The sequence below is a fragment of the Adiantum capillus-veneris genome, chromosome 25, assembly GCF_014529385.1.
Source record: "Adiantum capillus-veneris isolate H3 chromosome 25, ASM1452938v2, whole genome shotgun sequence".
NCBI classification, from domain to species: domain Eukaryota; kingdom Viridiplantae; phylum Streptophyta; class Polypodiopsida; order Polypodiales; family Pteridaceae; genus Adiantum; species Adiantum capillus-veneris.
In genome coordinates, this window is record NC_140955.1 from 5,002,346 (window position 1) to 5,017,253 (window position 14,908).

At 41.4% G+C, this 14,908-nt stretch overlaps 1 protein-coding gene across 1 annotated transcript; it reads left to right on the plus strand.

Annotated features, from left to right (window-relative positions):
- The first annotated feature begins 13,671 nt into the window (after positions 1 to 13,671).
- Positions 13,672 to 14,301, plus strand: LOC147424353 (uncharacterized). The gene has a single exon (XM_086499409.1). The coding sequence runs from the start codon at positions 13,672 to 13,674 to the stop codon at positions 14,299 to 14,301; it is 630 nt and encodes a 209-aa protein (XP_086355535.1).
- Positions 14,302 to 14,908: the final 607 nt, after the last annotated feature.

Consider the following 14,908-nt stretch of genomic DNA (forward strand, 5'->3'; position numbering starts at 1 on the left):
TTAAGCTTCTTGAGAAGTTTTGTGTCGTTCCGACAACTTTTTTCTGTTTGCCTCTTGCAGGCCTTGTTGACCTAGGTTTTTTCCAGTCGTTCTTTCTCGAGCTTTGAGTGCTAGAAACTCATCTCCTATACTAGGGTAACCCACCTCTAAGTTCTTGCAAGGTTTGGTTAGGCGGTTGTGCCCCTACCTAGCGTTCTTCCCCATTCCCCGTCTGCTCTTGTTTCTTGGTTTTGGTGAGTTTTCACGACAAAAGTTAACGATAAGCATCAAAAGCTTATGGCTACGAGTCTACCTCTCATGTCTGGTGTCCTCTGAGCTCTCGTAGCAGTCGTAGAAGGCGGTAGAAGGTCGGATGCTCCTGTGTGCTCTTTGCTCTCTCCAAGAAGGTAATAGTGGAAATGAGCTTGATAGTGAAGTGAAAAATACTTAACTTCGGGCTTCCCGGATCACTTGTTACCAAATTTGACATGTGCTCCTATCTCGTCGTGAAATGCACTTTAGGATTTGAAATTTCTCAATTTGGACTCCGTTTGACCTGTTTCTGAGAAATCTGTCCACTTTGCCAAAATTCTGTCATTTCGGGATTTCCGCAACTTTTTCAGAATTGTACCCCATTTTTACCATGGGTTGCCCTTGTCATTAGGATCATCACCGTCTATTCTTTTCTTTTTTCCGATCTCATTTCACCTGCTTTTTTATTTTTCTTTTATTGTTATTAAGAAAATCATAAAAAATAAAGGAAAATAGCAAATTGAAGCCAAAAAATTCCAAACATACACGATAAATAGCTGGTAACCCTGTGTATATGAATATACACTTCTTTATGATTTCTGGACTTGGATTACCCCTTTTTTCCACTTTTTAGCTCCAAAAACACTCTTATTTAGTGATATTTACACATCTAGAGACCCAAATTCATCATTTGATCTCTTCTTGTTGCAAAACAAGGTATATAATGGCATAAATATTATCAATATCCGCAATCAAACATAAAAATTGCAAACTCATGTAAGACACTGCCCTTGTAATATAATTTTTGTTTTTCTTTGTTTTTTTTTCTCTTGTAGCTGCTTTGTAGCTCCTGTATACCTCCCCCCCTCCTAGTCTGAGTCCTCCCGGACGACTATGAAGTGTCTGTGGGCGAAGCCTTGTAGTTGTTTTGGTCATAAGTTCCCCATGCAATTGTAGAGCGATGATACAATAGTCTTTCCAATAAAGCTGCTCTTTGTTTGATTGATGGATTGGTGGTCGGGTTTTGGGTTGGTTTTGGCACTTCGGTAGTAGAATCAGTAGATGGATTCTTCGTTACCTTGTTGTCTTTCTTCACAATCCAAATCTGCTTCCGCTTTGCTTGTGCTTGCCACAAACTCTTTGCGACCCAAACCTGCTTTGTTCTGTGTGTTGATTTCCTCTCCTTGAAATATCTAGGAGTTTTCGTTGATTGTATTGAAGGGAGTTCCTTCTTACAAATCTTTGGGATCCAAATTTGCTGGCTGTAGCTTTGTGCCGTCATGAACTTCTTTGGAATCCAGATCTGTTTCACTGTCCTTGATTGTCTAGAATCACTCGGTTGTCTGGTATGGAAGACTCTGTTTTCCACCTTTGTGTTCTTTGGCACAGCCTTTTTTGGCCTCCATATCAACTTTGACTCCGTTTTTTCCCAAGGTTGAGCTGTTATATTATTGCTTGTCTTCCTTATCCACTGTTGAGAATTCCTCGTCGAAGAGTAATCCGGTTGTATAGAAACTTTTGGTTGCCATTGCTTCTTCTTTTTCTCTGTTTGTTGTTTGCCCTTGTCCGTGGATTCTTCCTTTGGAGTTGGCTCTGCTCCTTTGGTGAACTTAACTGATTGACTTTCACCTTCGCATTTGATAAGCACTGATTTAGAACTCTAGTCAATCATTGCATTGTATTGCTTCTGCCATGGTTGTCCTAGCAATAATGGATGTTGTGTAGCTTGGTCTTCAACCACGTAAAACATATGAGGATACACATATTGGTTAATCTGTATATGTAAAACTGTGCATCCGACAGTTTTGATTGAGTTCTCAGAGTAACTTTTTAACTCTTGCTTGGCAGTTTGTAGTTTAGTGTCCTTTGTCAATTGTCTATACAAACTGAGTGAAAGTAGGTTAGCTTGAGCTCCTGAATCCAATAGTGCTCTGGCTTTGATTTGGTTGGTCCCTACTTTGCATTCAATGATGGGTTCTTCTTTGTCACTCCCCATTTCTGTTATACTGACTGCGTTTATTCGTATTGCTACTTCATTGCGCTGTTTCTGACGCAGTAGTCTTCTTTTCTCCATTCTTTCCTTCGCCTCGGCTTGCGCTTCCTCCTCAATCTTTTTCTTTTTCTGGACACGCAGCTTTTCTTGATGTATTTTGAGAAGCATGTCTTGTGTTAGCGGCAACAGATACTTTTTCACTCTGCATCCACTAATCCAATTGGGCATTTCTTCGCCGTCTAATGTAGCAAGCGTGACGGCTCCACTTGGTGATAGATCTTTAATCACCAGAGGACCCATCCCTCTCTTTCTAAGCTTCTTAGCATGCTGTTTCAGAGTGTAAACTAGGACATAGTCCCCAACCTTAAACTCTTTAGTCCGCACATGCTTATCAAAAAATTCCTTTTGTCGCCTTTTTTGAGCGTAGATGGAAGCTACAGCTTTTAGGCGAAGCTCATCTAGCTTTTCTAGGTCATCTATTCTATCAGAGAGCTCGTGCCCTGTCCACTCTAGATCCTTAGCCACCCTTAAGGTTGAAATCAAGAATTCTATTGGTAAGATAGCATTTAGCCCAAAAACCATGTTATATGGGGTCGTTCCTATGGATGTTTTATACGCTACCCTATATGCCCATAATGTTGAATGTAACTTTTGGTCCCAGTCAGTTCTCGACTCAGATACAATCTTCGTAAGGACCGTGCATATGGTTTTGTTTGTTGCTTCAGCTTGTCCGTTTGCTTGTGGATGATACGGGGCTGATTTCCTATGGATTACCATGAATTCATCTAGAAGGATCTCTATCACTTCATTTATGAAATGTGTGCCTCGATCACTCACAATTTCTATTGGCAATCCATATCGTACAAAGACGTATTCATATAGAAATTGTGCCGTGGTCCTGGCATCTGCTTTTTGAGTTGCCTTTGCTTCGACCCACTTTGTTAGATAGTCTGTAGCCACAATGATGTATTGTGCATGAGTCTTATATGCAGGAGGTGAAATGGGTCCGACATAATCAATCCCCCATTTTGCAAAAGCTCTTGCCCCCATCATTGGTCTAAGCGGCATATCATCTCTTTTAAGTGGTACTTTGGTCCGCTGACAGTCATCACACCGTTTAACGTATTCCTCAGCGTCCATATGTAATGTTGGCCACCATATTCCTGCGGCTAAGACAAGTTTTGCTGTCTTATCACCTGAGAAATGGCCTCCACCTACTCCTCCATGAGCTTGCTCTAGGATTATCACATACTCAGACTCTGATGCGCAAATCCTAAGCTGGTTGTCTTTACCTCTCTTATAGAGTTGATCTCCTATTAAAGCGTAATCTCTAGCTTCTGTCTCTACAGATTTCTGACGAGCTTTTGACGTTCCTTCTGGGAAAGTTCTATTTGTGAGATATTCAACAATATACTGACTCCATTCTGGAGCGATCATTATCTGATATAATGTCGAATACTCGGCTGGCGGTTTTGATGAACATACAATACATACAGTGACATATTCATGTACGCTTTCTTTCATTCCTGGCCAATAGACTCCCAATTGTAACAAATTCCTATATGTGTTCCTTCTTGAACAATGAAATGCACATTCCTGAACATGTGCTTCGCGCAGATATATACTATATTCCTCAGGATTGATGCATAGTCGTAAAACATGATCATTTCCCAATTGATACAACCTTCCTGCAATCAATTGAAGATTCTTGGATTGCTGAATAGCAATATGTTTCAGGTTGTATTCTCTTCTATCGAACTCTCCTCCATAGGTTAATAGGTTAACGACATTTTGAGACCACTTCGGTATCATTTCTATGTTGAACAAGTACGCGTCTGGCATGTCGTCATCTACTCCTATAGGGTCTTCTCCATTCGTCAATCGCGAAAGATGATCAGCTCTAAGATGTGTTTTTCCTTTCTTTACTACTACCGTGAAGTCGAATTCCAGTAAGATAATGAACCATCTCACTATTCTCCCGGTATTGCATGGTTTATTCACTAGGTAGAGCAAGGCTTGGTGATCCGTAAAAAACACAAACTTGTTGGCTAGAAGATAATGCCGAAATTTCTTCACAGCATATATCATTCCTAATCCTTCTCGCTCTGTTGTGGTGTAATTCTTCTCTGCATGGTTGAGCTGTCGACTGGCGTAACAGATAGGAAAATCCATGTTTCCTTCTTCTGGCTGAGCCAGAATGCATCCTATTGCATATGCCGAAGCATCTATGTGCACATGGAATATCTTCTCCCAATCTGGTGATTTCAAGACTGGAGCAGTAATGAGTGCCTCTTTCAATTTCTTGAACGATTCCTCACACTCCTCTGTCCATTCAAAGTTCACTATTAGCCTGTAAAGTGGTTGGCCTATTATAGCGTACATGTAAATGAATCGTCTATAATATCCACAATGTCCCATAAAGCTCTGTACTTGTTTCGCATTGGTTGGTCTAGGCATATCCACTATAACTTTTATCTTCTCTAAATCCGTGGATATTCCGTTTTGTGAGACAATATGTCCCAGAATTCTGCCCTGTCGGACCATAAACACACATTTCTCAGGATTGAGACAAATGCGATATGTCCTACATTTCTCAAATACTTTTCTTAGGTGTTCTAGATGCTCATCTCTCAGTAGAGAATGTACACATAAGTCATCCATGTATATTTCGAGAAACAGCCTTAAGTATTCTTTGAAAGCATGCGTCATCAGCCTCTGGAAGGTTGCGGGAGCATTGGTTAGACCAAAAGGCATAACCCGATAAGCATAAATTCCCCACTCCGTTGCAAAAGCTGTTTTATGTTGATCTTCCAGTGCTATGGCTAGCTGGTTATATCCTGAAAAACCATCAAGAAAGGAGTATGCTGTTTTCCCTGATACACGCTCTAGAACATGATCAGTTATCGGCAGGGGATAATTGTCCCTGATTGTTGCAGCATTCACTTTCTTTAGGTTGACACACACTCGGAGTTTTCCGTTCTTCTTAGGTACTACCACAATCGGAGACACCCAATCAGTGTGTTCAATTTTGTATATGAATTCAGCTTCCATTAGCTTATCTATCTCTTCCTTGATTCGCTTAGCAAAAGTATCATTATATGTGTATGGTCTCTGTCTGCTAGGCTTTGCGTCTTGTTTCAGTGGGATTGAGTGTTGGCATATTGATGGGTCAACTCCCTTTAAGTCCTTATAAGACCATGCAAACACATCCCTATACTCTCTGAGAAGACTCAAAAGTCTTTCTTCCTCGCCTGGAGATAAATCTGTGGCTATGTACACCGGTCTAGGTGTCTCACCTGGAGCTGCTAAATCAATTTTTTTTGCATCCTCCGGTCCATCGTAAGATTCGTTCTCCTTCCTCTCTCGAATAGGTTGGGTTAATACCACCTTCCTATCCTCAATTGTGAATTTCCTGTAGTGAGAGGGAACATCCATGTTTTCCTTGATTTTGGCGTTTTCGTCCTCTCCACTCTCGATTTCTGTCGTCCAAACTTCTTTCAGAGTTTTCTTGAGCTCTCTGTACTTGTTTCTACGTTCTAACTTGGACTCCGTGTATTCTCTGTTGCGCTTGTTCTTTTCTGATTTTTCTGTTTCTGTTTTCGTTCCATTCCCTGTGAACTTGATTTCTTGAGCCTCTTTTGTCTTTTCGTAAGCTCTTTGATTCATCTGCCTCTCAATTCTTTCATTCAGAAATCTTATCCTTAACACAATCTTCGCCTTTACTAGCATTAGGAATTGATTTTTTCCTCTTATTCTAGGCATCGGATTGGTTCTAACCCCTTTTGTTTTTCTCTTTGCTCTATAGCGTTTCTGGCGTTGTTTAGTTTGGTTCGGAAAATCATAAAATCGGACATCCGTTATAGTTTCTTCGTTTTCGCTTGAATTGTCCGTTGACTCGTTGTCTGCTTCATTTCCCCACTCAGGATGATCGGGAATGTCGTGAAACGCCTCTTCTTCATCTTCCTTTTCCAGTGTATCGTTCTTTTCAGTTTCTTTTTCGAGTACAGTTCTCAACATGAAATACGGAACCACGTCGTACCCGTCCTTGTCGCAAAATTTCGTTGTGGGACCATCCGGAATTGCACAAACATCTAGGGTTGCTAGAATGTGTGTCCATTCTAATGGTTCAAACGTGTCCTCTGGAAAGGGTTCTCCTTATAAGTTTCGTCTTCGATAGCCCTTTCTAAAACACATTCTTCTCGTTTCAGACTTCCACATTTCGAAGCTCCACACATCCATAACTCCTTGGGTTTACCTAACCAAGCTGGAAATTCGGATCCCGCCAAAGTAGCTGAATCAAACTCCTCTACCGGTGTTCGGTTCACATCTTTGTAGCTATGGTCTTTCAGGTTCACACGTGTAGTGGTTTCCATATTTCTCAGGTATATGTGATCGTAGCCCCAATCTGGACCATTTTCAACTGTCTCATGAATGGTCTTCCAATATGATATCATAGTTATTCTCCTTGCAAAATCGACAATAGCAAAAGTATGTTCGTATTCAATGCCGCAAGAAGTCACTACAACTTTCTCTCTAATAACCCCATAGGTTTCTCCATGTGTCCATCTGCTAATTGGAGTTTCAACCTAGTCTTCCTTATTGCTGGTTTCCCCCATTTTTTCCAGATTTCTTTTGTAGCAATGGCTACCCCAGCTCCGCTGTCTAGTATTGCCATCGTGTTCACTCCTTGGAATTCAACTGGTAAGGTTGTATTCCCCTCTTCACCTTCGCAATACTCTCCGACCTTGTTTAAGGGTACAGGCTTAGCGTTCTTTTGTGGCTTGCTCAGCTCCTGTATGCTCTCTTGCAATCTCGATGTTGGATCTTTTATCCCGAATTTCTCCAAGCATTTTCCTACAGTGGTCCACATATGTGGTCTTAGCCTCAAAAGCTCAGCTAGAGTGATAGTGCATGTCACTGGTGTTGACAAAATCTCTATCAATCCTTGCGAGTCCATGACTTTTTCTGATGAGATTTTTCGTGAGGGAAGTGCTCTAATCTCGGATTTTGCTTCATACTCTCCTAAGTATGAAGGTAAGGTTTTCAGTGAATGAGGTTTGCTCTCCATTGTTCTAACAGAGCCCCCATCTCCCCAGTAAGATTGCAGATCCAAGTCCACTTGAGATCCTGCCTCAAATTCCACTATGGGAGGATTCCTGATGTCCTTTTCCCAATTTGTCTGATTAGCTTGGCAACTTAGCTCGTTTGCAAAGTTTGCCTCTCTCACTTGTTTCCAAAATTCATTGTAATCCTCATCTTTTCCGTAAATCCTCTGTATGACTGGATGAAAACTCTCTATCTCCTGATCGGTTGTGTTCAATACTATGCGGTCATCCTTTGTGTATTTTCAGGCTTTTGTGCACTGGGAGTCTTTTCAGCTACCCGTGAAACGATAGTCTCTTGCTGAATTGGGTTTTCCGTTCCACAATTCATTGTTTCTCTTGGTGGTTCTAATAAGGCTTGTGCAGTCTCGATCATTCTCTGGCACATTTCAAGTCTCTGCTTTTCCAATTCCGCGTTTGGGTATGTCATCCACCTCTGTTCTTGTGTTTGGTTGTTCTTTAACCTAGCTTCGTAAGCTCTCATCAGTGCGTCCAATGGTTCGTGTACTTTGTCGACTAGCACTGATCCCCCTGAGCTTAAGCTCGTTGTTTCTTTGATACTCTTTTGTTTCGTTCTTTCCGGGCTCATCTCTCGTTTCCCGTTTTGACTCTCAAGTTTTTCTAATCTATCTTTAGTTCGCTTTAGTTCCTCAGCTAGAATAGCGTCTTCACGTTCTTTTCTCAACTTCATGCGTGCTTTTCTAGCTTTCCATGTGTTTTTCTGACTCCGCGTCCTTGACTAACCACTTCAGTCGCTAACTTTCCATTCTCAGGTTCTCTAGTGGTTTTCTTAGCTTGAGCTCTAGTAACAACTTGCGTTGGTATCAGAGTTTCATTTTCAGACCCACTGCTGGTAGGAATAGTTTCTAGCATATTCAATGTCGTCTTTTGCACTTTGTTTGGATTCTTTGAACAATCCTCAATGAAGTGAGTAACCCCACACTCAGTGCAATAAGCGTTAATTCTAATGATTTCCGTATGTGGACAAACATTCATCAGATGGTCACCTCCACACTTGTAACAGGGTCCTAGTGCTGGTCTTGGTCCCATTTGATTCGTCCTTTGTGGATAGGATGGTCTTTGTCCTGTTAACCCTCCATGAGCTATGAACATCAATGTTCTTGCGTCCAAATTGTATCTCTCTTCATCAGAAGCACTTGTAATTGTTGGTGTTCCAACATTCCCCATCATGCCCCATGGTTCTGGTTGTTTTGGTTCTTCTGGTGGGTAATACACTGTCGGAGACATGTGTGCACCCGATTCTTCATAATAGGCTTGAACAGGCACTAGGCTTGTTCTTCCTGATTCTCTAAGGTTGGTGCATATCTAATGCCCACTGGTCTTGCTCCTGGTAAAGGTGGTTGTTGTCCCAATACCGGTTGCGGTCTTTCTATCCCCATAGGTCCTGGTACATTTCCCGTTGGGTATCGAGGTACTGGATGTACTTGAGGTGGTGCTAATTGAGCAGGAGGTGCATACTGGCGCTCCCTTACATACCCTTTGTTGTAATAACTCCTCTGTTGGATGATTTGTCCATTTTTGTTCAATAGCACACCATTTCAGTGTTTTTGGCAATGGTTTTTGGTATGGCCATCCTTTTTAGAGCATCTTCTATCATTTGCTCTACATTTGGCATGGTTGTTGTTTGAACATTCTTTTTAGTGGTAGTCTCGCTCGCTACGGAGGAGAGCTACTGGATGCAAAATCTGTATCCGCTGACACCTCTCCATAAACCGTACAGTTATCCACTAAGTACAATGCCTCTCTCGTTACTTGCTCGAAACTTGTACAAGCTTTCAAGTGCAAGTCCTTCTTGAGAGTGTCGTTCCTCAGTCCTTCAAAAAGAGAACAGATAGTCTGTCATCTTGTGGTCGTTCACGTACTGGACATCTCTCAATGTATTGTTTGAAGCGAAGTGAAGCTTCCTTCACTTTTTCGTGTTCTCTCTGTTTAAAAGCATATATTTGTGAGACCGTATTGTGCTTAATCCCTCGTTTTGAGAATTCCTCAGCAAACTCTCTTAGCAAATGGTCAATGTCATGGAATCCCCCTATGTTCAGTGGTTGAAACCATGTCAATGCCGTACCTTCTAGAGTAAGACCAAATCCCTCGTATTGTGTATGGAAATCTGTTATCTGCTCAGCTCTTAAGACTTGCTTAAAGAGTGACACATGTGCATACGGATCTCCTGAACCACCATACTTCTTTGGCATACACTTGGCTACTTGAGATGGTCTCATACGTCTATGGTCTGCTACCAATCTCATTGCTCCTGTGTCCCGGCTAAAGCTTTCTCTAGCATCATGGACTTCATGGGTTACCCTTGTCGGTTCCTCTGCCCTGAATCTACTACTGGAGGTAAATGTGATGGTTCCGCTTCGAACCTTGGACCTGGAGTGGTATAGGTGGGGATTGGAACTGCACTACCTCGATTCGTCTCCATTGACTCTCTGGAATGTAATGATCCCATTGGTCCGAGCTTCGAGTCCCAAGGTTGACTGAAAGAGTCAGCAACCTGAGTTCTTTGTCCTCCTGTTGTCATTGGTTTTTGCACTCCATTGTTGGTGCTGGTCTATGTGAGCTAGAAGTAACATAATACTGATGTAGTGGTCCCCCAAAGTATGTATATCCTTCTAATTCTTTCTTGCCCATTGTTGAGTATTGCCTCCCATACTTGTCGTAAGCAGCAATTTTCACTTCCGATCCCTCTGTGTAGGTAAAGACATAGAGTCTTTTTTGTCTGTCAACTCTCCGGTGTAGGGTTCTTCACATCTATAATAGAGATCTTGCTCCCCATTATTATATTTGTACAGCCCCACATAGATGTTATCAGTGTTGATCCTTGTAGTTTCATTCTCTCTTCTTAACCTCGCATTAGGGAAGTTCATTATTGGTGCTTTCTCCTCGAGTTCTTCATCTATTTTGGCTTTGGTGCCCATCAATCCCCACTTGTCCACAATGTTAGGGTTTAGGACTACCAAGTACATGGTACCCTCGTCATCTAGATATCTATCTCCGCTATAGCTCACAGGCACTAAGTCCTTGAACTCACTAGGTCTATCTTCTATCTTTACACAATAGCGGTCCATTCCATCTTTGTAGATCTTGGCACCTTGCTCATTGTCGTACTGGTATTTTATGAACAATAGCTTCATGGTGGCGGAAGGGTTTGATGATCCTGCTGCCATATTTCTCTGTTGTTCAGGTTCAAGTGTTCCAAGTTTTCGGTGAAAATCTCGTAAGATCTCTCCGAAGAAGTATCAGAAACACTTCCTTCAAAGATCGGCTCTAATGGTTGCACCCAACTTTGGTTTACACTTCCCTCGGTTGATATGACACTTGCTGGTTCCCCTTGTTTTGGTTGATTATTCCGGAGATTCCTGCCCGATCTCAATTTCATCAATTCCTCTAAAGGACTGTAACTTTTCCGTCTCGGCAATTTCTTTTCCCAAAGTTTTTGTGGTCAGAATTGATCCAAACTGATTGATACTTGGTCAATTGTTTAATCTTGTCAGTTGGACAACTTCTGTTTCATCAAGTGAGAATTTTGTCGCAGTTATGCTCAAAAAGACATTATACGCGTATGATGTCTTTTTTCACAGATTTTGACTATTTTGGTTTTGCTCACTCTCAGTGGCCCCTTTATGCTCTGTTCACTCACAAAATTCAGTTTGAACTCTGTTTGAGCAAGTTATGGCTAATTTAGGCTTTTCTTGGCAATTTTCCGCTTTTGACTTGTTTTTTGGGTCAATTGTGATCCAAATGGGATGAAACTTGAAATATAGCCTCTAGATAGCTATTACAATGGATCTGTGTTGGCAAAGTATCAAAATATGTCCAAAATTAGGTCAAAGACATCATACGCGTATGATGTCTTTTTCATCAATTTGGGTCCAAACTTGATATTTATGCTTTCTACAGTGTTTGTAACAATCTTGTCAGGTCAGATTTCAAAAATAAGCAGTGGAAGTGCAAAAAGACATTAGACGCGTATGATGTCTGTTTTCCCAAATTTTGACTATTTTTGGTTTTAAGACTTCTCCAATGTTTATAATTGAGTTTCAAGTGTTTTTGTCAGGTTTGAATGTAAAAGCAAGATCTGAATCAAAATTTCTTGTTCTTTGCGTTTCTTGGACTCCGACTTGTCTTTTTGGGTTTCTTTGAGTGTAAATGCTCTTGTTTTAAGTTGATCTTAGGGTAAAACCCCCCTTCTAAACACTCTGGCAATGTCAAATTTTCAATTTTAGTCTCTGTTTAGGTTCTAAGACATCATACGCATATGATGTCTAAAGTTGCAGATTTCCAGTTTTTCAGCACAAAACTCTTCCAATAGCTCTTTTAAGTGCTCAGCAACAATCAGTTACACAGAAAATTTTTCTGAACTTTGTTTATTGCATATTTCACTACCAAAGCGACTTTTTCAGTGATCTAACATGCAATCAAACACATCAAGCAAATAGAACACCAATTGATAGCTCTAGATCAGGATCAAATCAGGCCCTACCTAAGCTACTTCTAATCATAAAATGGATTTTTTGCAATTGAAAATATAAAGAGATTTACTACCACACAAGGAGTAGCAAATGCTTTTTATGTCAACAACCACTTAAACACCATCAAAAACAATCTAATCTAAGCTAAACTAAAAACACTGTCAACACGGAAGACCCAGGAATACCCCACTTCCTAGTATCTCTCGAGACCTTCGGAGTCCACCACTCCTAGATCTTTTCTAACTAAAGTATACAAAGTAGTTTATACGACTCACCTCGTAGGATTAGTCTAAGGTCACCTACTTAGGGCTCTCGTCCCCGGCAGCGGCGCCAAATGTTAAGGCAGTTACGCCGCTAGCGGAAGCTAAATAGCGAGAACTCAACCAACAACAGAATTTGTCAGACGAGGACGGAGCTTGACCCGCAGGCGCATGGAAACAACTAAGTGGGTGTCAAATCACCTACTCGGCCTTCTAATGACAATCACTACTAAGGAAATCAAATCTAAGTTCTAAAATACGCAAGTGACTGAAATCCGTACTACGAACGAATGCTATACGAAACAGGATCTTGAATCATCGAATCGATCTCAAACTCAAGGGGAAGTCTATACACTAGGTAAGAACAACACCCTAAAGACTTGAACTGCAAAATCAACCTATAACCATTCCGTACGGTAAACGCGTATGAAGACAGGCCGAAAATTACAGGTGATCGAAACTTGACCCCGATGGTACTAATGTGTAGCTCTACTCGTTGTGGTTCTATAGATATGCTGCACGCTCTATTCCGACACACGAGTTGGAAGAAAACTCACACCGAAGCTCGTAGGAACTTACCACACATAGAAGCCGATAGCGCGCACTCTTGGTATCTGTGCGTAGCTCTCGCCGTTGCTAACACAATGGCGGTGTCGCTTCTCCAATGGCGGCTCCGTAGCTCGCGTAGCAAGGAGATAAGACTCTCTCTCTCTCTCACTCTCTCAGACACAGTCACGGCGCTCAAAAACTCTCTTTGATTAATAATTGAATCTCTTTTAGGTTACAAAACTTTGGCTTATATACCTCAGCCTTGGAGGTGAGAACATCTCTAATTATTTACATCAGCAGGTGAAATTACGTCGGGATTACAGGCTGGAAACTCAATTGAGTCCCGTTACTTAATGAATGGCTCAAATCAAAATTAATGTCGGAAAGACATTTATTACAATCAATGGTTACAAAATGATGGGTGTGAGCAAAAATGCGGGTGTGATCCTCTGCTGGCTCAACAGTGTGTGTGATCGAGCGTTGTGGCGGCACGACGTCGGCGAGGCGGTTGAGCGCGGCGTAGCGGCGTCTCCCTCTTCTTCGCGGCGCTGGAATCCTTCATTCACAACTACGCAGGAAGGTGAGTGACACACCGTTCTTCCTTGTGAGCTTGTCTGTTGTATGACTGTGTGCTAGGAGCCTTTGTGGCTCGCACACGGCGCGTAGCAAGTCCCTAGCCGTGACACTATAGTAATTGATGCAACTAGTGCTAGGAACAGAAAGCTTGTTAACGCGTATGTGTTGCAAATAATAAACTTAGTTGTTTTGCTCAAAAGAATTGATTAACTGGTCAAGTCATTGATTAATTGTTGGTGAAAAGCCATGACTGGTTAAGTCATGTGATTGGACTAAGTTATGATTGGCTAAGCCATGTGTTGTACTCTAAAGGACTAGATAAACCCAATACTTTAATGACTTAAGATATTATAAGCATTGGTGTTAAAAATTTGCAGGAGAACCCTCAAATTACTCCTATAGTGGAGAATCCTCGGAAGGATGCTTTATACATAGAAGTTCAAGAGAAGAAATTGTTGCTCAAACAAATGCAACCACCTTCTTTTAAGGGTGAAGGTGCCAATGTGGAAAAGGATGCGGAAGTCTGGATTGAAGCTATGGACGATTATTTCTCAGCTGCCAAGACTGCACCTGCAAACCAAACGATGTTGGGGATGTTTCGCCTTATGGGTGAAGCCAAATTATGGTGGAAACAACATTGCCGTGACATGGGTGTGTCAGAAAATTCCCAGAATTGGAGGGAAATCAAGCAAGCAGTGAAGGAAAGATACTTACCCCCTGCTCATGAAGCATTAAAGATGAACGAGTTCTTTAGCTTGAAGCAATACAGCCTATCCCTGGAAGAGTATTACTCAAAGTTTGTAAATCTTAGGCGTTATGCACCACCAATGACGATAGAGCAACAAGTAGCTCAATTTTGCCAAGGTTTAAGAGAACCAATTAGCTCACGACTGGAAGCCATGAAATCTACCAATGTGCAAGATGCCTTATTGCGAGCAAAACCTTTGATGAAGGAGCAAGGCATAAGGAGGAGAGTTGAACATAATCAGAGTTTTAATGGTGCTAGACGACCAGTAAGATTTCCCAATAATGACAGGCAGCCCCAAAGAGCCTATGCTGCAAATGTGCAAAACCCTGCAAGGTCTGAACATACTTAAACTTCTATTGACTAAATAATGAGCAGGACTTGTGACTTTAATGCTTGCTCTTCTCAAAGTTTGCCTTTAGATGGTAGGCCCATGATTTTATCACCTGTTTACCTTTATTCATAACTATCAACCAACTAATTCAAAAAAGTTTCACCTAAGTTATATAAGTTCTTTTAGTGACTATGACATAGTTGGTATTGCTTGGAATTTTGTTTCTACAAAAAGACTTGCTCAGTGTTTTGGTTTCCTTGGAATTATACGGAGTTTGAATTCTCAAGCTAAGTCAAATATTTTAAGCTTTACATTTGAAAATCATCACCATAGGCAAGGTAGTGGAAATTTTGAATCCCTACAATCAAAGCAAAGCACATGTTTGCGAGCAAGGGGTTTTTGCAATGTACACGATTGATTTGGTCTATAGGTACGATCCTCGACTCATTTGTTTAAGTGGAATCTAGAAAGATCCTTGCTGAATTGGAAATGAAGCCAAAACAAAAGGGGAGGATGGGTGGATGACAACTGCCAATAGAGGAAAAGTGGGATGAGAGATAAGTAAATGGAATGGGTGTGCATAGCCGGTGATGAGGTGATAGCGACGTGGGCAAGGCAGGAGCAC